Source organism: Chiloscyllium plagiosum, unplaced genomic scaffold (genome assembly GCF_037043375.1).
Source record: "Chiloscyllium plagiosum isolate Xiang-an unplaced genomic scaffold, Cpla_swu_hap1 HiC_scaffold_53X, whole genome shotgun sequence".
NCBI classification, from domain to species: domain Eukaryota; kingdom Metazoa; phylum Chordata; class Chondrichthyes; order Orectolobiformes; family Hemiscylliidae; genus Chiloscyllium; species Chiloscyllium plagiosum.
Window position 1 is genome coordinate 19310707 of NW_028270191.1, and position 26146 is coordinate 19336852.

General features: G+C 43.6%; 1 protein-coding gene across 6 annotated transcripts in view; it reads right to left on the reverse strand.

The window, feature by feature from the left end:
- The window catches only part of kmt2d (lysine (K)-specific methyltransferase 2D), a 244793-nt gene that overhangs the window by 41380 nt on the left and 177267 nt on the right, over positions 1-26146 (reverse strand). For all 6 annotated transcript variants that reach the window (XM_087985601.1, XM_043681829.2, XM_087985602.1 and 3 more), the window contains 7 exons: positions 21661-21784; positions 21324-21411; positions 17082-17148; positions 14363-14595; positions 7826-13756; positions 6269-6421; positions 1087-1251 (listed from right to left, as the gene is read on the reverse strand). In XM_087985601.1, coding sequence (XP_087841727.1) covers positions 1087-1251; positions 6269-6421; positions 7826-13756; positions 14363-14595; positions 17082-17148; positions 21324-21411; positions 21661-21784 — 6761 coding nt within the window. The remainder of the gene's footprint in view (positions 1-1086; positions 1252-6268; positions 6422-7825; positions 13757-14362; positions 14596-17081; positions 17149-21323; positions 21412-21660; positions 21785-26146) is intronic.

Genomic DNA, 26146 nt, shown 5'->3' on the forward strand with positions numbered 1-26146 from the left:
GGATGTGTAGGGGGTTAGGCGCATTAATCAGGGGTAAATGTAAATAATAGGGTAGGGGAATGGGTCTGGGTGGGTTCTCTTCGGAGGGTCAGTGTGGACTTGTTGGGCCGAAAGGCCTGTTTCCACACTGTAGGGATTCTATAATACAAGAATGTACAGAACAACAAAATGATTACGTTGAGACCACCTGATCTGAAAAAACTGCATTTCTTCCAAATACTCACCAACTTGCATTTTCGTTTGTCCAGATATTAATAAATTAGTAGCATACAAAGGGATTAAAGAGAGAATTATGCTCATTCTTTTGATTTACTGGTTTTGTCAGATACTCACATATATGATTGTTTTTCTTAATTTTGGAAAACAGCAAAATGTACCATACTAGGCAGAAAGAATGTTTACACTTGTGGGAAATAACAGAACTAGAGGTCATTACACAAGAAAGCCCCCAAGAAAACTAATTTGGGAAATTAAAAGAAACTTATTTACCCCAAGAGTAACAATAGTATGGAATCTGCTCCACAGGGCATGGTTGAAAAGAATGGTATAGTTACATTTAAAGGGAAACTAGATCAGCAGAAGATAGAAAAAGACTACATGGTTATGATTATTGAGTAAGAGGAAAAAAGGGGGGGGGGGGGGGGGGGGCTCAAATGGAGCATAAACAACAAAGGACTGGTTGGGCTGAATGGTAGGTTTCTGTGCTTTTAACCTTTGTAATCCTATATAATATTGTATTAAGTAAATGGCTCTTCCCCTTTCTCAACATCCAATGAAGATTTCTAGCTCATCGCTCTCTGAAGCATCACAGACACCCAAAGTTTAATAGCAAGATCTTAAAGTTACTTCCTGGAAAGTGATCAGAACCAAATATTTTAACAAATCTCACAAGACATTTGTTTGTGAATTCACTGGCTTTCCTTCGAGACAATCCAGTTAAAATCTAACATTTCAAATCTGAATAAATAAGAACATGATTTTCTGTGTATAAATCTCATTGTTAATCCCTTATAATAACATGACATAACCGAAAGGCAAGACCATGCAGAACCCAGACACATGCTTCATACTTTAGTTACATTTTACCTTGTAGAGAAGCTGAGAGTAGTAATCTGGTGCATTGTCTAGCACAGCATTCCCAAATGACCCTTTCAGCTGATTTTTGCTGTTGAATGGACTGCTCCCAAATGGAGGAAAGAGACCAAAGTTCACTTCAATGGTAGGTTCCACCAAAGGAAGAAGGGAGAGTTGCTAAAACAAAAAAAGACAATAAAGCAATGGTCACTTCACAGAAATACATACACAATTTTCCAGGCTAAGGTCTCAGGATAAAGCATGTTCCTTTTGGGGACTAAGAGGCAAGGTTTAATCCAAGTCATTCTCACTGAAGAACAAAAAAAAATGTATTTATAGGTTAATTCATTTATGCATTTTGGAATTTTAAAAAAAAATCAATTTTGCTTTCAATTTTCATCCTTCTTTCAACATTATCTGGTCATAGAGACATACAGCACAGAAACAGACCCTCTGGTCCAACCACTCCATGCCAACCATAATCCCAGACTAAACTCACCCCATTTGCCGCCACTTGGTCCATATCCCTACAAACCTTTCCTATTCATGTACTTATCCAAATGTCTTTTAAACATTGTAACTATACCTGCATCCACTACTTCCTTTGGAAGTTCATTCCACACATGAACCACCCTCTGTGTAAAAAAAGTTGCTCATGTCCTTTTAAAATCTTTCTCCTCTCATCTTAAAAATATGCCCCCTACTCTTGAAATCCTCCACCCGAGGGAAAGGATACTTGCCATTCACCTTACTTATACCTCTAATGATTTTAAAAAGCTCTTCAAAATCAGCCCTCAACAGTTTCCGTTCAAATGAAAAAAGTCCCAGCCTATCCCTGTAACTCGAACTTTCCATTCCCAGCAACATCTTGGTAAAATCCTTCTAAACCCTCTCCAGCTTGTTAATGCCCTTCCCATAACAGGGCGACAAGAACTGGACACAGTATTGCAGAAGATATCCTGTACACCCTCAACATGATGTCCCAATTCCTATACTCAAAGGTCTGAGCAATGAAGGCAAGCGTGCTAAATGCCTTCTTAGCTACTGTCGAAATGTGACGCACTATCCAGTACCCCACCATTAATTGTATAAGTCTTGCAATTGTTACCAAATGCAATACCTCTCATTTATCCAAATTAAACTCCATTTGCCATTCCACTGACCCAAACGATCAAGATCTCTTTGTAATCTTAACCTTCTTCACCATCCACCATACCAATTGGTGTCACCCACAAACTTACTAACCATGCCTTCTATATGCTCATCTAAGTCATTTATATAAATGACAACATTGCAAGAACTTTTTTTCTGATGAAATATTGAGACTGTTTTTTGCCTTCCACTGATTGTGTTTGACATCCTGATTATTATCAGCTCTAAACATTGAACTGTTTTCATCTGAATTTCTTGTTCCTCTCTGATTCTTCCCTTCCTTAATTTTTCTGTCCCCATTCCTGGAGATACGCTGTCCAGCAATATCCATTACAAACCCATAGTTATCTTCACTACACTACTTCACAACCTCCTCCCTGCAAGGGTTCCATTCCATTTTCCCAGTCTCTTTTGCATCTTTTGCAATGACAACTCCTTCCATCAGAGTGCTTTGGACATGTCCTTTATCCTCAAATAGAGTGGCATGGTGGCTCAGTGGTTAGCACTGCTGCCTCACAGCGCCAGGGAACCAGGTTCGATTCTAGCCTCAGTTGACTGTCTGTGTGGAGTTTGCACAATCTCCCAGTGTCTGCATGGGTTTCCTTCAGGTGCTCCATTGTCCTCCCACAGTCCAAACATGTTCAGGTTAGGTGAACTGGCCATGCTAAATTGCCCATAGTGTAGGTTATTAATCAGGGGTAAATATAGGGTAGGGGAATGGGTTTGGGTAGGTTACTCTTTGGAGGGTCGGTGTGGACTTGTTGGGACAAAGGGCCCGTTTCCAAACTGTAGGGTTTCTAATTCTAATATGGGAACGTGCCTCCCCGACCCACAACCAAGGTTGGCAGGACCCTGAGCCATGTCCAACCTATTTCGTGCATTTCTGTCCTCATACCTTGCCATCCTTCCCAGACAATTGGGTTCCCCTTGTCCTCACTTTGCACCCCATCACTATCCATCAGTTCTGCCTCTCTCGCAGGATATCACCAAATGAACCATCCCCTCCCTCTCCACTGTCAGAATCCACAGGGACTGCTCCCTCCGTGACACCCCGGTCTATTCCTTCATCACTTGGAACACTTCTTTATCTCCTCATGGGACCTTCCCATGCAATTGTAGGTGGAACATTTGCCCTTTCACACTCTCACTATTCAAGATCCCAAACACACCTTATAGGTGAAGCAATGGTTTCCTTGTAATACTTTAAATTTAGTCCACTGTATTCACTACTCTCAACGCACTCTCTGTTAAACTGGTGAGAGCAAATGTAGACTGAGTGACTGATTTGTTTGTAGGAAAGATCCGAACATTACAGTTGCTTACCATTTTAATTGACCATCTTGCCCTCAAGCTTACATTTCCACCCCGGGCCTGCTGCAGTGTTTCACTGAAACTCAATACAAAATGGAGGACCACCACCTCATTTTCAGCTTAGACACGAGACAGCTTCTAGGATTCAAAATGGAGTTTAACAACTTACTAACTCAAAGCTTATGCTTTGTTGACTTTGCTCTCAGCAAAGAGGATCCATTTTCTCATTTCCCACTTATTTTATATCTTTATTTCTCTTTTTCCAGCTTAATACTGCCCTCATTTTCTCCTCTGGGTACCCTTACCTCCACTCACCTTTTCCTTCCCCCTCGGTCAACACCATAAATAGCACCATTGCCCAGCCCCTTTCAGTTCTGAAGTTTTATCAAACTTGAAAGTTAACACTATTGCTCTCTCCACTAATGCTGCCCAACCTACATTTCTTCAACATTCTCTATTTTTATTATACATTTATAGTGCCTTTAATATAGTCAAAAAGCCACAAGATCCATTACAACGGTGTTCCAAATAAAATTTGTAGTATTATGGAATCAATCTCTCTTATTTTCTAGCATTAATGATCCTATACAAAATGACTAATGCAACTCTCAATCCTGTTAATAATGGGCATGAGCACACATCCATAATTAGCACACTCATCGGTCCAAATCGTCCATGCTAACCAGATATCCTAAATTAATCTAGTCCCATTTGCCAGCATCTGGCCTATATTCCTCTAAACCCCTCCTCTTCACGTATCCACCCAGATGCCTTTTAAATGTTGCAATTGTACTAGTCTCCACCACTACCTCTGGCAGCTCGTTCCAAACACGCACCTCCCCCTGCATGAAAAGCTGCCTCTTCGGTCCATTTTAAGTCTTTCTCCTCTCACCCTAAACCTATCAACAAAAGAATTGAATTCCAGAAGTGAGGAGAGAGCGATTGTTCTTGACATCGAGGCTACATTCAACAACATGTGACATCAAGGAGCCCCAACAATTTCAATGAGAATCATGGGAAAACGCTGCTGTTTGGAGCCATACCCAGCACGAAAGATGGTTGTGATCGTTGGATGTCAGACATCTCAGCTCACAGGACATCTCTGCAGGAGTTCCTCAGGTAGATTTTTAAAAACTTAACCTGGTCAGATGTGTTATTTATACCCAGAGTTCCTCAGGATAGTGTCCTTGACATAACCATTTTCAGCTGCTTCATTATTGACCTTCCCTCCATTCTAAGGTCAGAAGTAGGGATGTTCACTGATGATTGCACAATGTCAGCACCATTTGAGACTTCAGATTCTTAAGCAGTCCATGTCACATGCAGCAAGACCAGTATAATATCCAGGTTTGGGCTGACAAGTGGCAAATGATATTCAAGTCACACAAGTGCCAGGCAATGACCACCTCCAACAAGAGACAATTTAACCTTCACCCCTTGACATTTAATAGAATTACCATTGAAGAAAACTGCATTATCAAAATTCTGGGGATTGTTATTGACTAGAAACCGAACTATATGAGCCATGTGAATACTGTGGCTACAAGAATAAATCAAAGACGAGAAATACTACAGTGAATAACTCACCTCCTGACTCCCTGATGTCTGCACCCTATCGACAAGACATAAGCCAGAAATGTGACAGACTACTCTGCACTTGCCTGGATGTGTGCAGCTTCAACAGCACTCAACAGGCTTGATACCATCCAAGACAAAGTTGCTATTTGATTGACATCACATCCGTTAACATTCACTCTCTCCACCACTGATGCATAGAGGCAACAGTGTGTATTATCTACAGAGTCACTGGAGAAATTCACCAAGGCTCCTTCCAAAGACCAGTACCATCTGGAAGGACAAGGGGAGTAGATACATGAGTAGCCACTCACCGTCCTGTCTTTGCAATATATTGATACTCCTGGGTCATCCTGAAGCTCCCTCCCCAAAAGTAAGATGGTGTACCTACACCAAATGATCGCAGGGGTTGAAGAGGTCAGCTTACCACCATCTTCTCACGGGCAACACATGTTGGCCCAGCCAGTGATGCACACATTCCATGAATGTTTTCATTTTTTTAAAATTCAAAGGCTCATTTATTCCCAACACCATAATATTTCAGTGACCCAAATCTGAAGAAATTACCCTTCTACATCAATTTTTTTAAGTTTGATCCAACTGCTTCTCTCTAGTTTTGTCCTATGAACTAGGAAGTCTTCTTACATGAATGAAAGTGCAAGTTTAGACTCTCAGTCTTTTACAGATCTGCCAATTTCTAACCAAACACTCTTTGGTCTGGAAGTTTCAAAAGCTAAACCTTGACATTAGGTTTTTCTGAACTGTCTTTTATGCTTTTCTAGGTGAGAAACTATATTTACTTCTGACTCTAGTCAGGTCTGCTCCAAAACTGCCATAAAAGCATTCAATTTCTGGGAATTCTGAGCTAAAATCAGTACTCGATTATTCCAAACCAAAAGTTAATGCCTTCAATATTTACACTCCCTGTTGATATCATTGGATTTAGAATGACATTTCATTAACACTCTAGGTGATTTGCAGTCGCCTGCTCTCTGACACAGGAATCAAGTCATTTTTTTGGAAAGGACCTGTTGCCCTTGTTCCCCCTTTCATGCAAATATCAGAAAATATCCTGAACGCGATTCTACAATATAATCTCAGTTCTGAGTTTCTAATTTCTGTCGCGATTTATTCAAAACAAAATGCACACTGGTACCTGTTGTAACTGCTTCATTAGGGCATCAGTAGTTTTTATTCCTTCATCCTTTTTATTCTTCTTTCGAGAGTTGGTGCCTCTATCAGTTGATTTTTGTGTCCGTTTTGTTTTTGGGCCCAAGTTTTTCTTGCTAATTTCCTGAAATTCCTTTATCTTGTTAAAAAAAAATGAAATTCAAAGGGTTTGGCACATGTAATTTACCAGCATGGTCCCTTTAGTATTTTTGTTTGCTTGGCTATGCGCATGTGATATATGTGCATGAGGAACTTTAGACTGCTATTCATCCTGGAGGAACATTGATCAACACAATGTGGTCACAATCGGAGCTTTATTGTTCCTGGCAAACCACAAAGAGCCTATAAACATTGATGTGACCATTCTACTGGGCTAACATTTCTTAGAAAACAACAGGAATCCTGGGAGGCATAATCTCATTTAGAAGTTAAATTGAATTGAAGTTTGGAGAGAAGAAAAATCACCTGTAGAATGCATATGGCTTTAATTAAAAATAATACCACATTTACAGCTCCTTACACAAGTCCCATGGATTCCACTCCTCCCAGGTAATGAACACTGAAGTCTCAACTAGATAGGCACTTTCATCTGCCTGGTTTCCCCACATCCCAAGCATTAGCATAGTAGGTCAGCATACTAAATAAAATGCCACAAATGCCTTTGTGACCACTTCAGACCCCCTCTATTGACTGCTATGTACAGGCTTGCACACTTTTGCTCTAAGTAAAAGAGATTCCAATTGTTACAAGAATCGTCCTCCACTAAATGTGGACTTCTTACAATATCTGGTTTGAAATGTTAAACTTCCACCCAAGCCGGTCATCCCACATTTGGGAAGGCGATGGCCTAGTGGTATTATTGCTGGACTGTTAATCCAGAGACCAAAGTCATGTTCTGGGGATTCTGGTTTGAATCCTGCCATGGCAGATGTTGGAATTTGAATTCAACAAAAAAATCTTGAATTAAGGGTCTAATGATGACCATAAATCCATTGTCAGTTGTTGGAAAAACCCCATCTGATTAACTCATGTCCTTTAGGGAAGGAAACTGCCATCCTTACCTGGTCTGGCCTACATTTGACTCCAGATCCACAGCAATGTGCTTGACTCTTAACTGCCCACTGGGCAATTAGGGATGGGCAATAAATCTTGTCCTAGCCAACGATGCCCTCATCCCATGAATGAATAAAAAAAAATTGTTTCTACCATCTCCTGCTTATAATTCCATAAGACGTACGAACACAAAATTTTTCAAATAACTGTACGAAATACTTAAGAATATGAAAATATCACATTAATCTGCATTTAAGTATTTTTCTTGTGTCCCAATAGTATAATTAGTTCTAAAGTCAGCAAGAACTCTGGGTTTGTAATTACATTTAAAATAGAAGTCGGGAAGCAGCATTGGACTAGCATAATTCCATTAAGCAATTAAACTTAAAGCAAGCGTTTGCCTATGGATATTATTATACAACTCATGTAAAGTCTGACCTTTTCTACACAAAGATTGAGATAACGCTGAAAACCATGTCTTTTAACTAACCTCTGAATTTGTAGTTGCACCTTGTAGTTTTCGATCAATCATCACAGCTTTGCTTTCAATGTGACTTTTCACAGTCAAGTGTGTTCCATCTCCAGAGCGCTGTGCAACAAGCTGCAAGTTCTTAGTGCGTAACAATTTCTGAAGCAGCAGCTGTCCAGCCTCAGACCTTGGAGCAAGAAAAGAATGATCCCCTGCATTCAAAGCACTGATACAGTCAGTATTTGACTCTCGCTTCACAGTTCCTTCTGGAAATCCACAGCGAATTGCATCAATGCTTTCCTGTTTCACTGTGTGACCTTTACCCCCTGTGTTGGTGTCCTTAGCAACACATTCCTGTAATTTAGAACAATTGTCTTGCTTTCCTGTGACTTTCTGTGCATATTCCTCTTGCCCGTTGGATTGATTCAACAGCGATGATTCTGATCTCAGTCCAGCACATTCCTCTTTTGCTGCATGGCTTTGAGGCGATATTGGGAAGTCAAATGCACAAGCGGTCTTCAAGTCACTTTGTTCATGGATCTCAACATTAATACTGGTTTGCACCTCAGTACCTGAACTTGCTTTTCCAATAATCCCATGTGGTTTTACTGCTGACGTAGCAGAGTTTGAATCAGGTACCTTTTGAGGCATAATTGCTACTGGGTCTGTCACGCAAACACTACTTTCTTCAGACTCATTGTCTTTAAGCAATTCTGGTTGCAGCTGTATTACTGTTTCCATAGTTTCACCTTGTGGAGGTACATCTCCCAAATTAGTTTGATTTAATTCTGGACGTGACATTTGCGAATGATTGGAATGAGCCTGGCCAGACACTAATTCACTTCCTGATCCCACATTCTGCCTTGCGCGCTTGCTTTGAAGTAGGTGAGCCATCTCTTGTGGCTTCCCGCCATGTTCTGCTTTAACCTGCTGAACATAGACCATGCCTGGACGAAAATGGCCTAAACCAATCTGCTGACCAGTTATATGAACTGAACGCAGACCTGCATGCTGTTGCAATGACTGTGAAGTTACGATGTTTTGTACCCCATGTCTTGGATCTCCCAAAGTTCCATGCTGCTGAGATGTTGTGACTCGCACCACTCCTTGCAAACTGAGACCATTGTTTTGTTGTAGACCTGCTACAGTTTGTTGTTGCACACGTCTCATTAATTGACCATGCTGACTCACAAGCCGCGGCTGCCCTGCAACACCTTGCTGCGTTGGTTGCTGCACTGATGTCACTGCTCGTGTTTGTAAATTCTGATAGATCATACCCTGAGTGTGCACAAGTCCTGCTGCATTCTTGGATAGCTGTTGCTGCCTCACCATATTCTGAGTTGATGGCTGGTTACGGTCCTGCCCCATTATGCACTGGGAAGGCAGCAAAGGCTCTTGTTCCATTACAATTTTGCCTTGCTGTTGCCCTTGCCTCACTGTGCTTGTGGGTTGTTGTTCCTGCTCTTTCTCCTGCCCCATCATACCGGAAGCCTGGAGGGATTGTTGCCCGCCAACTGTAACTAAGCTCTGCATGCGCTGTCCTTGCCCCATAGTACTTGGTGACTGTCTCTGTCCTATCAGATTCTGCAATTGTTGCTGTCCCTGACCCTGCACCAAAATACTCTGTGGACATGGCTGTTGCTGTCCCTGTTCTTGACCTATTAAGCTCTGTGGCAACTGCCCTTGCCCTATCAGGCTTTGTGGTTGCCCCTGCCGAATTCCAGCCTGAGGCTGAAGTTGCCACTGCCCCATCAGGCCCTGCAGTAGTTGTTGCTGCTGTCCTTGTCTCATCCCAATCAAACCTCGAGGCTGTTGCTTTACCTGCCCCATCTGACCCTCAGGCTGAGATTGCTGTCCAATCCCCACTGTGCCCCGAAGCTGGGAATGTCCCATCCCCATTGTGCCCTGAGGCTGGGGCTGCTGCTGAACAACGCCTGCCATGCCCGGAGGCTGGCGTTGTTGACCCACTAGGCCCTGGGATGACTGCTGTTGCTGTCCCACCCCCACCGTGCCCGGAGGCTGGGCTTGTTGCTGCCCCATTCCCACCGTGCCCTGAGACTGGACCTGTTGCTGTCCCATTCCTATTGTACCCTGAGGCTGGGCCTGCTGCTGTCCCATCCCCACTGTGCCCTGAGGCGGAACCTGCTGCAGTTCCATCCCCACTGTGCCTTGAAGCTGAGGCTGTTGCTGCCCCATTCCCAGTGCATCCTGAGATAAGTGCTGCTGCTGCTGCACCACCCCCAACGTACCCGGAGGCTGTCCCAGCCCCACCGTATTCTGGGACGATTGCTGTTGGTGTCCTATTCCGAGTGTGACCTGAGATTGGGCTTGTTGCTGCTCCAACCCCACTGCACCCTGATAATGGGCCTGCTGCTGTCCCATCCCCACAGTGCCCAGAGGCTGGGCCTGCACCTGCTCCATCCCCACTGTGCCCTGAGACTGGGCCTGTTGCTGTCCCATCCCCACCGTGCCCTGAAGCTGGGTCTGCACCTGCTCCATCCCCAGTGTTCCCAGAGGCTGGGCCTGGTGCTGTCCCATCCCCAATGTGCCACGAGGCTGGGGCTGTTGACGTCCCATTCCCACTGCGGCCTGAGACTGCATCTGTTGCTGTTCCATCCCCACTGTACTGGGGGGCTGGGCCTGTTGCTGCCCCATTTCCAATGTGCCCTGAGGCTGGGGCTGTTGCTGCCCCATTCCCACCGCGCCCTGAGGCTGGGCCTGCTGCTGTCCCATGCTCACCCCGCCCGGAGGCTGGGCCTGCTGCTGTCCCATGCTCACCCCGCCTGGAGGCTGGGCCTGCTGCTGTCCCATGCTCACCCCGCCTGGAGGCTGGGCCTGCTGCTGTCCCATGCTCACCCCGCCTGGAGGCTGGGCCTGCTGCTGTCCCATTCCCACTGCGCCCTGAGGCTGCGCCTTTTGCTGTCCTGTCCCCACCATGCTCTGAGGCTGACACTGTTGTTGTCCCATCCCCACTGCGCTGAGAGGCCGGGCCTGTGGCTGCCCCATTCCCAATGCGCCCTGAGACTGAGCCTGCTGCTGTCCCATTCCCACTGCACCCTGAGGCTGGGCCTGTTGCTGTCCCATTCCCACTGCACCCTGAGGCTGGGCCTGTTTCTGCCCCAGTCCCACCATGCTCTGAGACTGGGCCTGTTGCTGTCCCATCCCCACCGCGCCCTGAGGCTGACCCTGTTGCTGTCCCATCCCCACCGCGCCCTGAGGCTGACCCTGTTGCTGTCCCATCCCAACAGCGCCTGGAGGCTGACCCTGTTGCTGCCCCATCCCCACCGCGCCTTGAGGCTGGGCCTGCTGCTGTCCCATCCCCACCGCGCCCTGAGGCTGGGCCGGTTGCTGTCCCATCCCCACCGCGCCCTGAGGCTGGGCCGGTTGCTGTCCCATCCCCACCGCGCCCTGAGGCTGGGCCTGTTGCTGTCCCATCCCCACCGCGCCCTGAGGCTGGGCCTGTTGCTGTCCCATCCCCAATGTGCTGTGAGACTGGGCCTGTTGCTGTCCCATCCCCAATGTGCTGTGAGACTGGGCCTGTTGCTGTCCCATCCCCAATGTGCTGTGAGGCTGGGCCTGTTGTTGTCCCATGTCCAGCCCGCCCTGAGACTGGGCCTGTTGCTGTCCCATCCCCGCCCCACCCTGAGGCTGGGCCTGTTGCTGCCCCATCCCCACTGCACCCTGAGGCTGGGCTTGCTGCTGCCCCATTCCCAAGACGAGAGGCTGGGCCTGTTGCTGCCCCATTCCCACCGAGGCCTGAGGCTGGGCCTGTTGCTGCCCCATTCCCACCGAGGCCTGAGGCTGGGCCTGTTGCTGCCCCATTCCCACCGAGGCCTGAGGCTGGGCCTGTTGCTGTCCCATTCCCACTGAGGCCTGAGGCTGGGCCTGTTGCTGTCCCATTCCCACCATGCCCTGAGGCTGGGCTTGTTGCTGTCCCATTCCCACTGTGCCCGGAGGCTGGACCTGCTGCTGCCCCATCCCCAATGCGCCCTGAGGCTGGGCCTGTTGCTGCCCCATTCTCACCACGCCCTGAGGATGGGCCTGCTGCTGTCCCATGCCCACCACGCCCTGAGGCTGGGCTTGTTGCTGCCCCATGCCCACCCCAACCTGAGGCTGGGCATGTTGCTGTCCCACCACCATTGCAGTCTGATGGTGGGGCTGCTGCTTTCCCATCCCCATTGTGACCTGAGGCTGCGTTTGCTGCTGTCCCAGCCCCACTGTACTCTGGGGTGACTGCTGTTGCTGTCCCATCCCCACTGTCCCTTGGGATGACTGTTGTTGTGGCATTCCTTGCCCTAGTGGACCCTGAGGAGGCTGCTGACCCATTGAGTTCTGCTGTCCAACTCCTTGCTCCACCATACCTTGGGGCTGGGATAGTGGCTGTGACTGCTGCCCCATCCTTCCCTGGGTTTGAAGAGGTTGCTGCTGCTGCTCCATCCCCATTGTTCCCTGCGGCTGGAGAGAAGGCTGTGGTTGCTGTCCGATTCCCAAAACAGCATGGGGCTGATTTTCCTGTCCCTGTCCAATTGTGCTCTGGGGCTGATGCTGCTGTCCCTGTCCCATTGTTCCTGGAGGCTGCTGTCCTTGCTCCACTGAGACCTGGGGTGGATGCTGTTGCCTCATGCCCTGCCCTATCATGCCTGGCAATTGGTGCCTGATGACTTGCAGAGGAGTCTGCTGTCCCATTATGCCTTGTGTTGCAAGATGTTGGCCTAAAACATCCTGAGATTGCTGCCTCATTATACCCTGCATTCGAGCTTGATGCCCCATTGTGCTTTGCTGTTGGAAGGATGTGGAAAGTCTCAGGATATTGTTTGGTCTTATAACACTTTGTGGATGGAGTTGTCCTGATACAGCCTGAAGGTGATGCTGCTGTAGTGGTATTGTTCCCAATTGCTGATTCTGGGATACAACTCCTTGTTGATGCCCTATGAGCCCTTGCTGTTGCAAAGGAGCATTGGATGTCTGCTGCTGTAAAACCAGATTCTGTTGCTGCTGCTGGGAAGTGAGCACTTGTTGTTGAACTGCAAGACCTTGCTGATGCGTCAACTGCTGAGCCATAAGACCTTGCTGGGGTCGTTGAGGTTTTGGATGACTTGCAAGACCCTGTTGGTGGGGTTGCTGATGCACAAGGAGGCCTTGCTGTTGACTCAGCAATCTCAAATGCTGCTGTTGAGGTGCCAGATTCTGTTGGTGCTGTGTTGCTGACTGTTGCTGTGTTTGACCAATGTTATTGTGCTGTTGTGGTAGCTGCTGCCCTGCAAGAACTTGCTGCTGCTGAGCAGGTTGATGTTGTGACTGGACAACAATCCCTTGCTGTTGGCCAATGAAGGCTTGCTGCTGTTGACCCATGATACCCTGCTGTGTTGGTTTATTACCCACAATACTTTGTTGCGTTGTTGGCTGAAGCTGCCCAATGATACCTTGCTGCTGTAACTTCCCCATGATGCTTTGCTGCTGAGATGGCCCAACAAGTCCTTGCTGTTGAATAAGTTGCATTCTTTGTTGCAGTTGAAGCTGTCTCTCCTGCAGGAGTCTGCTTTCATTTGTAAGCGTTTGAGCAGCAGAATTTCCAGAAAAAAAACTGGTTGAAGGAGCAGAAGATACAGTTCCTGAGGAAGGGGGATATTCTGGTTGCTGGGTCACAGCTGACGTTAAGAATGCTGGGCCCTGCTGCAGTGGTACTGTAGCCCCAATTTGTGGCACTCTTAGATTTCCTGTGTGCCCTATTAGTGTACTTGGTTGTTGAGCTATTGCTGGAGATCCAAGGATTGCGCCTCCTTGCTGGGCTAATGCTGCTGATAACATGGGTGTTGAAAGTTTGGGCATTACTCTCGGATTCTGTGATGAGGTTGTTGGCATCATCCCCGAAGGAGATAAAGAGCATTTCTGTTGCTGTTTATTCCGATATTCTGTCATCAGATTTGTATGCTCCTTTTGTTGTTTACGGACCTGAAACAAAATATGAAACTTCGAACTAAACATCATGAAACTTAATTAGCCAGCACAATTTCATAACAAGCCATGTGACCAGAACACAACATTGACACGACTCATTCGAAACCAAGTTTAGTCAATTTGTTTCATCAGGAAGGCAGTTTTAGAAACAGGGACTTTCTTTTTGTGCAGCCAAAATTGTTTTAGCAGTCCAATAAGTTGGAAAAATAAGTTTTTAATATATTCAGAATTGCAACCAGGAGGTATGCAGAATTCATCAGTAAAGGTTAAACTGAAAGTAAAAAGGAAACCCAGACAACATTCCTTCAGAAAGCTGGAGGTTGTTTCATTTCTTGGAAAGAATATTTTTGAAACACCTTAAAGTTAAGAGGCAAGTTCCTGGCTTCCAAACATACATGCAAACAAATGCATAGAGCTGTATTATTAGGCACAACAGGGATAATTGGATGGCTAAGTCCAGAATCCTATTTGTAATATATTACCATGCTCGTGGCACTGCTGCCCAAGATTATTTTAAAAATCAAGGTGAGGAGTGGCTTCATTAGTCAAAACCCAACAAGCTTCGGTTTTGAAATTCAAGATTTATTCTGCAATTCCTACCTGATCAAGTTGTTTCTGGATTTTACTTTGTTGCTCTGTCACCCGTTTAAGTTTTTCTGCATCTGCTTCGGGGAACTCACGCCCTGCCTTCTTAGCAGTTCGTTGCTTGGCACATAATGCTTTCCTGGACTTCCTATGGACGCCAATTTGTTCTTCTAAAAACTTCAGCTGCATTTGAAGCAGCTGCTGTGTATGGAGCAGCCATTCTTCATATTGACGGTGCTCTGCCTCATCTACAATACAAGAACCAAACACAAACTGGCAAATAATTCAATTGATTTATCCAAAAGACTAAAATTATCTAGAGTGCAATTTTATGACAATGTCTTGAAAGTAATTCTACAAGACAGAGGTTTAGTTCTTTACACATTTACAAAAGTTGAAAATTTGTTCATAACTTTTCAAAAAAAAAATAAACCAGAAGTCACAGTGGAGGTTGAAACACGCAAACATCTACTTGGCTGCTTAATTTAAGAGTGTCAAAATGCTGTTAAAATGTAAATTATTTTTAATGTGCTATGCATCAACATATAAATGAGATTGACATGAAAAATGGAACAACGTTTCTGCAATTATTTTCCTCTTCGCACTTCAAAATAAATGGTCCTTTTGTAATTTTGTGAATAAATCCTAGAACCAGGATGTCAAACACATGGTCTCGATAAAACTCACACCTCTTGGGCATTTAACCATGTAAATTAATCATTTTTCTAATGCAGTTTCCCTTTGGATATGGACATTATTGGTTGGGCCAGCATGTATTGCCCAGCCCTGATTGCTCTTGAAATAAGTGGCTTGCTAGACCCATTTCAGAAGGTGACTGTGAGTCATCCACCCTGCTGTGTGCCTGGAATCTCATGTCAGCCAGACCAAATAAGGGTGGCATATTTCCTTCCTTAAAGGACATTAGTGAACCAGAAGGCTATTTATAATGAACAGCAATTTTTACATGCTGGTATTAGACTTTTACTTGATTGAAATTTCATCAGACTCTTGATGATAGCAGAGTGGAGGGATTAATCCCATAATTTTGGACTGGATACGAACCCAGAAAAGCAAGGCAGTTTGCCTATTCACTGTGCCACCTGGTAGAATTAAAATTTAGTAAAGCACACTACTGCATATTTAATCCAGATGAAAATGGAGTAGGGAATTTTCTTGGCTATTTACATAGATTTAACTTTCACAGTCTAAGCGTTATTACCATAATCAAAAGAAAATGTAATCAGGTTGCATGTCGACAGCCCAAAAGGGAAATCAAACTAAGATTACATTTATCCCAGCACTGAACAAATAACTCACTGAACAAAAGACAGCAATGGTAATAAGTCATAGCCAATTTGGCAAACAAATTTCAGCTTTGTCCGAAAATTTGCTGAATTTGCAGAGTAAGCATACCATAAAATCGAACAAACTCCCATGCTGAAATGATTAGCAATCTTTGGGCAAGGACCAAAGACCCATGCCATGAAATCAACAGCAAACACTTGCCAATGAATTACCAATTAGCTCAACTGATAGTGTGCAGAACTTCTCAGCTTGGGGTTACTACTGAACACACCTATGAATAAAAGCTCTAAAAAGATTTAACTTCATTGACTTTTATATAAAAGGACAGTTCGCAACTTATATAGATGCTGGGAAGAAACCTACAGCAAAGAGTTTTTTTTCTCTCGTATGGCAGATATAGTCACAATACAATTTTAAAAAGTAACATCACTTAAAGTCCTTGATTCCAGTCTAAACTCTCAATGCTGCAAAGATGGCTCAAACTGACATTTGGACTTCAGTCTCAAAAAACAAAAGCAATCCAACTACGTTGATGACAAGCATTAGTTTTGATCTGGCTGTCAGTTAAAAATCTACAACTGTTGAAGAAACACATTTGTGTTCAAATGGCATTCAGTAAAATAAGGTTGAGAGAAGGTGTTTAGAACCCTTTCGAGTTAAGTCAAAAGGATTCAGCTTCCACAATTGCAACAATTACAAGAATTGCTGTGTAGTTGTAACGTATATTTAAAAGAATAATAATTTAGTACAGAGAAGGCCAGAAAAACTTAAAGTAGCACGTTTTTGAAACTAGCCAAAGTTAAGGCACAGGTTTTTAACAAATGAAACTTTAACTTGTGGAAAAAGTTAGAAGAATGTGCAATAGTTATAACAGGCTTAAAGCAATAAACAAAGTAGAAAAACTGCAACTGAGTCAAAAATATATGGTGTATTATAGAATCACAGAATCCCTACAGTGTGGAAAAAAGCCATTCAGCCCAACAAGTCCACACTGACCCTCTGAACAGTAACCCACCTAGACCCATTCCCCTACCCTACTACTCTTAAATTTGGGGTCACATCCCCAAACACTATGGGCAATTTAGCATGGCCAATTTACCTAACCTGCACACCTTTGGACTGTGACAGGAAACCGGAGCACTCCGAGGAAACCTACGCAGACACGGGGAGGATGTGCAAACTCCACACACAGTCGCCCGAGGCTGAAATTGAACCCGGGTCCCTGGTACAGTGAGGCAGCAATGCTAACCGCTGAGGATCAGGTCCTTAAATATGGGGCTCCGACGCTTCTTGCAAAGCTATCAGTTTCCAAATGAAAATTCTTATTCATACAGTATTGTATTGACATTAAATCCAGATTTTAAAAGTCTGAACAACAAAACCTGCAATTATCACAGTCAGTTCACAAATAAAGAAGCTGAAGACTTACTGATAAACCCTTGGACAAAGGTTGGTGGATTTGGCCGAGCCTGCATTTGGTCACTATTAGCCTCCTGCTGGCAAATGGAAAACATTACAATCACTAATGAATTCAGACTGATGTGAAAAGTTCACAAGCAAGCATATACAGTCATAGAGATGTACAGCACACAAACAGACCCTTTGGTCCAACTTGTCCATGACGACCAGGTATCCCAAACTAATCTATTCCCATTCGCCAGCACCCAACCCATATCCCTCCAAACCCTTCCTATTCATATACCCACTCAGATACCTTTTAAATGTTGCAATTGTACTAGCCTCCACCACTTCCTCTGGCAGCTCATTCCATACACGCACCACCCTCTGCATGAAAATGTTGCCCCTTAGGTCCCTTTTAAATTTTTCCCCTCTCACCCTAAACCTAGGCCCTCTAGTTTTGGACTCCCCTACTCTGGGGAAAAGACCTTGTCCATTTATCCTATCCATGCCCCTCATGATTTTACAAACCTCTATAAGGTCACCTCTCAGCCTCCGACGGTCCAGGGGAAACAGCCCCAACCTATTCAACCCCTCGCTATAGCTCAAATCCTCCAACCCTGGCAACATCCTTGTAAATCGTTTCTGAACCCTTTCAAGTTTCACAACATCTTTCCGATAGGAAGGAGACCAAAATCGCATGCAATATTCCAAAAGTGGCCTAACCAATGTCCTGTACAGCCGCAACATGACCTCCCAACTCCTGTACTCAATACTCTGACCAATAAAGAAAAGCATACCAAGCACCTTCTTCACTATCCTAACTACCCGCGACTCTACTTTCAAGGAGCTATGAACCTGTACTCCAAGGTCTCTTCGTTCAGCAACACTCCCTGGGACCTGACCATTCAGTGTATCAGTCCTGCTAAGATTTGCTTTCCCAAAATGCAGCACCTCACATTGATCTAAATTAAAATCCATCTGCCACTTCTCAGCCCATTGGCCCATCTGGTCAAGATCCTGTTGTAATCTGAGGAAACCTTCTTCGCTGTCCACTACACCTCCAATTTTGGCGTCATCTGCAAAGTTACTAGCTATACCTCTTATGTTCACAACCAAATCATTTATAAAAATGACAAATAGTGGTGGACCCAGCACCGATCCTTGTGGCACTCCACTGGTCACAGGCCTCCAATCTGAAAAACAATTCTCCACTGTATCCACATGGCTAGTTCTCCCTGTATTCCATAAGATCGAACCTTGCTAACCAGTCTCCCATGGGGAACCTTGTCGAACGCCTTACTGAAGTCCATACAGATCACATCTACCGCTCTGTCCTCATCAATCCTCTTTGTTACTTCTTCAAAAAACTCAAATTCGTGACACATGATTTCCCATGCACAAAGCCATGTTGACTATCCCTAATCAGTCCTTGCCTTTCCAAATACACATACATCCTGTCACTCTGGATTCCCTCCAACAACTTGCCTAGCACCGACGTCAGGCTCACCGGTCTATAGTTGCCTGGCTTGTCCTCACCACCTTTCTTAAATATTGACACCACGTTAGTCAACCTCCAGTCTTCCAGTACCTCACCTGTGACTATCGATGATACAAATATCTCAGCAAGAGGCCCAGCAATCTCTTCCCTAGCTTCCCACAGAATTCTGATCAGGTCCTGGGGATTTATCCATTTTCATGCATTTCAAGACATTCAGCACTTCCTCCTCTGTAATATGGACATTTTTCAAGATGTCACCATCTATTTCCCTACATTCTATATCTGCCATATCCTTTTCCACAGTAAATACGGATACAAAATGCTTGTTTAGTATCGCCCCCATCTCCTGCAGCTCCATACAAAGGCCACCTTGCTGATCTTTGACGAGCCCTATTTTCTCCCTAGTTACCCTTTGTCCTTAATGTATTTGTAAAAAACCCTTTGGATTCTCCTTAACTCTACTTGCCAAAGCTCGCTCATGTCCCCTTTTTTCCTTCCTGATTTCCTTCTTAAGTATACTCCTACTGCCTTTATACTCTTCTAAGGATTCACTTGATCTATCCTGTCTATACCTGATGTATGCTTCTTTCTTTTTCTTAACCAAACCCTCAATTTCTTCAGTCATCCAGCATTCTCTAAACCTATCACACTTTCCTTTCGTCCTATCAGGAACATACTGTCTCTGCACTCGCGTTATCTCATTGCTGAAGGCTTCCCATTTTCCAGCCGTCCCTTTACCTGCGAACATCAGCCCCCAATCAGTCTTTGGAAGTTCTTGCCTAATACCGCCAAAATTGCCCTTTCTCCAATTTAGAACTTCAACTTTTAGATCTGGTCTATCCTTTTCCATCACTATTTTAAAACTAATAGAATGATGGTCGCTGGCCCCAAAGTGCTCCCCGCACTGACAACTCAGTCACCTGCCTTATTTCTCAAGAGTAGGTCAAGTTTTGCGCCTTCTCTAGTAGGTACATCCACAAACTGAATCAGCAAATTTTCTTGTTACGCAGAAATCAAATCAATAAAACCTTGCTATAGTATGTCAAGGATTTGCTCTATGCAGTTCTTTCATTCTCTTTGCTTAGCACTACCTTCACCTTCCTTCCCTTTCTCTCTGTGACTGACTATACTGATTTTTAAAAAATGTCATGCTGCTTTTTGACTGTCCTATCAATAATTTCTTGTCAAAGTCCTGAATTTGTTTTAAATAGACATATTCGACATCCACTAAAACCACTTTTTTCCCTTTTAAATAGAAAAAGGTCAGGGGACGTCGGAATATGCAAAGTAACATTTGAAGTTTGGACTGGGGATGAAGAGACGTTGTGGAAGAGGTACTGGATGACGGGTTGTTGAGAGAGAATGCAGAGGAGAGGGGCAGGCAAGGGGGTAGACAGACATGCACTTCAGTATGAAGGAATATAGATACTGAGAATGGATAATGAAAGGGAACAGGTGAACTGTGGTCTAATAGCAAGCATAACAATGACTGAGCCTTCAAAGAAATAAGGATTTAAAGGTCAAGAGAATGAAGTCTTGGAATCTATGTGATTCTGACTGGAAGTGCGAGTGTCCTGGGGCATGAGGCAATTCAAGGAATGACAAATGATGATTGCAGTCAAAAGGGGAGAGTCTGAAGAATGGGAAAGTTCAAGAAGGGAGATGACACAGACACAACAGACTAAAATGCCTCCTTCTGTGAAACCACAATGAAGCTGGGTGACCTGGGTGAGGAAAACAGTGGACAATGGAGTAGATAGTTTAGGAGAGCAAGCAAAGACCTGAATTGGGAAATGGAACCATTCCAGTAGGCTGACGTGTGGAGGTCTGGAGGTATGTACGCTGGAACAGAACTGGTTGTGAGAGCACTTACTGAGGAAACGGAAAGTTGGAGCACCAATGCAGAAAAATGGATGTTGAAAATTGACCAGGGCCACTTGGTAAACTACACACACTAAACCAGATCTTGGCAAGGCAAGACATTTTAATTCAGTCAGGGCATTAATCATTCCAAGCAGCCCACAAAGAAAACAGTTGCATAGGTTGTAAAAATGCTTTTAAATGATGACAGAAGTTCAGGAGGGGAGACAATACCATGAAGAACTCTTGCATATCCTACAAGAGGCTGCTGCTGCTGGAAACACTCCACTAGCTGAATGAAACCCCTGGAAGCTCTGCAGCAAAATATTTTTCAGTCTGATGTATCACTCCAGTCTTTCTTTCCCCAAACCACAGCTTTCCCACCCTTTTGGCCTCTAAACCTGCCTCTTTTCTCACCTGCTACTGTTGCTCTCGCTTGTACCATTGCCCACCTCTTCCAAACCCCGTGCTTTATTTTCTTCCCTTTGTTCACCTTCATCCTGAATTGTCACTGTCAAAGGTCCTTCCTCAACAATGTTTTATCATGAGCTGTTAGTTGTGGCTCTTCAAACTGCATGTGGCATACAGTTAGAAAATATATGGAAGAGAAACAGCAGCTTAAACATCTGTTGTTGGAAGAACTTGAGTAATTTGAAGATGTTTTGTGAACTGATGACAGATGGGTTGGGGAAGGCTGAACTGCTATACTCTGGGTGGGATGGAACTGCCAATGAAAGGAATGGTCTCGGTCAGTAGAACTTACCGAAAGCATAACAATAAGACCCTCAAGCCCTTTTAAACAGTTCCAAGGCTCAGAGGTCAGTGCTGCTCCAGAAATAACATTCCAGAATACTTATTCTTTGTAAACACGTGAGATATCACCTTACTTCAGTTTTAAAGAGTTTAAAGTACCTGACTGTTTCCAGGTGTCAATTTTGTCTGCGTCTCGTTTGTTCCTGGAGCCCCAGCCAACCTCTGTGCCAACAATGAAACCTGCTGCCTAAAAATTCGTTTTAAAAAACATTAATCATGAACATCTATCAAGCGACTTTTCATTTGCTACAATTGTAAATTTTAAAATTAAAAATGCAAAATGTTTTCAAGTTTAAACCTGATTTTCACCAACTCAATTCCCATGTTGGGTCGTGGATATTTTCATTTGTCCTTATTACTTTTGCCAAAGGTTTTTTTTGACAAATACAAATCATTCTGCATGAAATCAATAAAAACAAATGACAGTAAAATCTACCTATTCATCCCTGGTGCTACAGTGATGTTTCCTTGTGCCATGACTTTTTTAATTCCCTTCAAAGCCACCATTTTTGCCTTGGCAATAGGGTCCATGATATCATCAGCTGCAAATTTATCCAAATCTACAAAGAAAAAGAATCTGGTAAAACTGTTCAAAATGCTGCATTTTAGAACTCTGATTACAAAACTGAGCATTTCAAATGAGAAACAATCCTTAAAAACAGGTACAAAATTGTAGATGTTGTGTTGTGAAACTTGGTGTTTTGCACAATTTGCAAGATCTCAAAAGGAATACCTACCACAAGAGGAGAGGGCTGGGGGTGGAGGGGAGAATCAAGTACCATGAAAGTATAATATTGTTGAACTCTGGCCTGGAGTTTCAACTTACTCAGGTGAAAAGCAGATTTGAAATTGGTATATTTGGTTGTTTTTTATGGTTGAAAAGCCTTTCAAGATAATAGACCCTTTCAAAAAAAGGCTCAACAACAGAATTCTCACTCTGGATATTAATTCTGACAAAAATCAACCAATTTTAGTAGTCAAAATTGTTTCAAACTGTATAATACATCAAGTTTAAAGATGCTTCAAGACATCCATATGACATGGTAGTGACCAGTCAATTTCCTACCAAGTTAAGGACTTTGGTCAAAAATGAAAATACATATAATTGCCCTAAAATGGAGATTAAATACTGCTATTAAGGTTTACATGCAAAATGAGTCTTTTAAAAAGGAAACCAGCCATAGCACAGAGACAGACAGGGGAAAATAGTGGTCAAGATCAAGACATGTTACCTCCCTGGTTAGATCACCATTAAAAAATGCTCATCCTTCACAGCTCATAGGAGCATAGCCTACCTCGATAAGTTCTGAGGAAACGACATTCTGAACAATCATGTGAAAATGCTGTTATAATATTGTAGATAGGTGATGCTGCAGGCTACCTCTTAATTCCATAAAACACTAGGGCTTGCACAACTTCAATTAATTTAAATATGAAGCCAAATTTTTTAAAAAACTAACTTCCCTCCCATCACCAAATATAATTTTGCCTGAGGGCTTGGAAGTCACGTAAAAAATAAAGGCGGCCCTATCAGACAAACAATCCATCTTCCTCATTGCACTCATCCACTCTCCAGAAGGTTACCACAGTGCAAGCGATTTAGGATAAGGGTAGCCCCTGCAAAAGGGCCAGAATACCAACTGTGGTATAGCATCAGTCTATCAAAAGGTGCTGCCTCGCCAGGGAGTTGAACATTGAATATCACTGGACCTTAAATGTTATCTGCTTTCTTCCCACAGATGCTGCCAGACCAGCTGAGTGCCCCCAGTAACTTGTTTTTGCTACAAATAATAGCCTTGCATGTGCATAATTTGAAAATTGAGAAATAAACAGAAAGCAACTATAAACCGGAGAAAATGGCATTTAACTAGCCACATGGTGTTCTTTCTGGCAAAATAACTTGTAGTTACACTGTGCTTTGTCAAGTCTCTCAAACCTCCCAAACATTTTCAAGTAAAATAAACTAAGAATGTCTATGAGAAATGACAGAACTATTTTGCACCAATCAACACAAATAAATTGTTATTCTGCTTTAAGTGGTGCTGATTAAGGGAGGAATGCTGCTAAGGTATCAGAGGATTCCTTACTCTTTGTAGGATCGTTCATCTCAACCACCAGACATTGCCTTAATGGACTGTAGTGTCTGTCAAAATAGTCTAAATTGCATGAGATCTGCTTGCAACCCCAAGTATATGTATGATTGGAGACGATATTTCGCTCTGACTCATAGCAACAAATAAAACTATTAGACAAAAGTGGAAAGCGATTGCAGAAGAAATACCATCCTGCCTTAATGTAAAATCATATTACAACTGATCCAAAATTAGCCTTGCAGTTCACCAATTAAACTGACAATATCACGAGTGCTACTTTTCATGTAAGAAACTTAAAATCAAGCCAGTAAATTTATACTGCACTCTCTCTTATTGCTTCTATATACTCTTCATACGGGAAGCCTAAAACTGCGCGCGGGGGCGAGCGTGCGCGAGTAGGCGGTGCGGAGAGCGAGAGCGCGCGGAGGCAAGGGCGCGCGCGAGCGACAGCGAGACACGATGAGGGGCGAGGTCGAGAGGGCGACAGCGAGCCCGCGCCGGGGGGCGGGGGAGAGAGAGAGCGTGCCCGCCCGAGTAACAGCGAGCGCGTGCGCGAGCGAAGGAGCAGCACGAGCATGTTTTTGAATGCCACGAAACCACAATTTTCTTTATCCTTAGACGTATTCAGAGAATACTATAAAAAGTATTGTAGATGCTGGGGATGGGAAATAAGAATTGTCCTGGAAAAACTAAACTAGCCTGGTAGCATTTGCTGAAAGAACATCCAGCCTGAAATGTTAACTGTTTCTCTACAGATGCTACCAGACTTGAGCTTTTTCAACTTTTTTTAATTTTTATTTCTGTCAAGGCTAAGTTGCATTTTAGAAATCTATGCTGACTGGCCCAAGTTAACTCTTTTTTTCCCCCCATGTGCTTAGTAACATGTGATAAAATTGACTTTTGGACGAAATGCCAACGGAATCAGAAGCCTCCCTTGTTTTCTTACCACCAATCTGAAGCATTCGTCTCCACAGACACTGTCTGACCTGATTATTTCCCGTATTTCTTTTTATTTCAAACATACAGCACCTGTAGCGTTCTACATTCATGTTCTTAGTGTGTGCTTTTCCAAATACTCACTTCAAAAAAATCCTCACTGGTAATCCAGGTTTCTTTCCCTTCCACTTGATCACGGATAAATTTACATATTCATCATATTATAATTTGCTATTTTCCAGTCAAGAATATCTTTCCTTGGTTTTTCTTACATTAAGTAATATTGCAGTTATTGTTTTCTAAACATAGGAGAAAGTGAGGACTGCAGATGCTGGAGATCAGAGTCCAGAAGTGCAGTACTGGAAAAGCACAGCTGGTCAAACAGCATCCAAGGAGCAGGAGAGCCATTTCGGGCATAAGCCCTTCATCAGGAATTTACCACATTTTCTAAAACCTGCCTACACTTAAACTAACTTGATCTATTTCATGACCTAAAACCAGGACAAACTGGAGTCATATCACATTTAGAAAAATGAATTCCTTGAATCTGCAATTTTACCTCCTTTCCATGTCCTAAATTCTTTTGCTCAAATCCTGCTGTTTCAACCGGTCTCTTTTTTAAAAAAACTCTTCTACCTTCTCTTCAGCTTAGGTTTGATTTCCCTTGCAAAGGCAGATTACTCCCAAGCTTTTCCTTTTAGTTTATACCAACCACAGTTCGAGCTAATCACACAAAATATTGGTCCAGGCCTCTAATGGTCTGCCAGGTCACTTCACTCTTACAATTTGAACACGTCCCCTCCTGCAAAATGCCTTCCACCAATGTACTTTTTTTTTCTTTTTTTCTTCTCCCCACACTACCGCCTAACAGCAGTAGTGCTTATCCACCAATATACTCTGCCCTCATCTTTCTTTTTCAAAAGAGACTAGCTCATAGCACCGTTGGCAATTCTGACATTGCTTACAAGTTAGAAGCTATCCTGGAATAGCACCCATGCTGTCAACTTTTGCTATTATACATATTCCAGTACATCTTCTACGAGCAACTCAAAAGTCATGACTGTAATGTGTACTGCAGTTACTATAATTAGTGGAAATGTCATCAAATGGGATGTGCCAGTCTGTGGAGCAATAAATCAGTCATAAATTTTGCTGTTGAGACAGGGCAGATTACCACCTCTCCGTGGCACAGCAGCCCACATTTTGTCCTCAATCAGGTGCAGTGGACATAAAAATGCTGTGTCTTATCTCAAGAGATTGTGGACAGCTACAAAGTTAGATTTAGTCCAACGGGCATAGCTGTATGTCCTCCTAATTGAATTAGATCCATGTCGATAAATTTGCTTTCAAGGCCAAATCTGTTATGATCCTACAAAACGGGCCCCAAGAGCGAGTAGATGCCTCGGTCCCCATTTTCCAAGATTCCCTAGATTCAAGGAAGGTTCCATTAGATTAAAAAATTAGCAATTTAACTCCTTTATTCACAAAGGGAGACAGAAAGCAAAAACTATAGGCCTATTATCTTAACATCTCGCACAGGGAAAATGTGAGAAAGTATAATTAAAGATGTTATAGCAGGAACACTTGGACAAGTTTGAGGTAATCAGGTATAGTCAATATAGTTTTGTGAAATGGAAATCACGTTGAACCAAATTTTTGCAGTTGTTGAGGAAGTACCAAATGCTGTGGAAATAGGAGAAATTGGTTGATGTATTATGCTTGGATTTCTCAAAAGCATGTCAAAGATTATTGTAGAGAAAAAGGCTCTTGGTGTAGGGGTTACCATGTCGGCATGAAGAGAAGATTGGCAAGCTAACAGAAGATATTAAGTGAGTAATTTTCTGGTTGGTAAGGTGCAACAAATCATATGGTACAGGGATCAGTGTGGGGGTC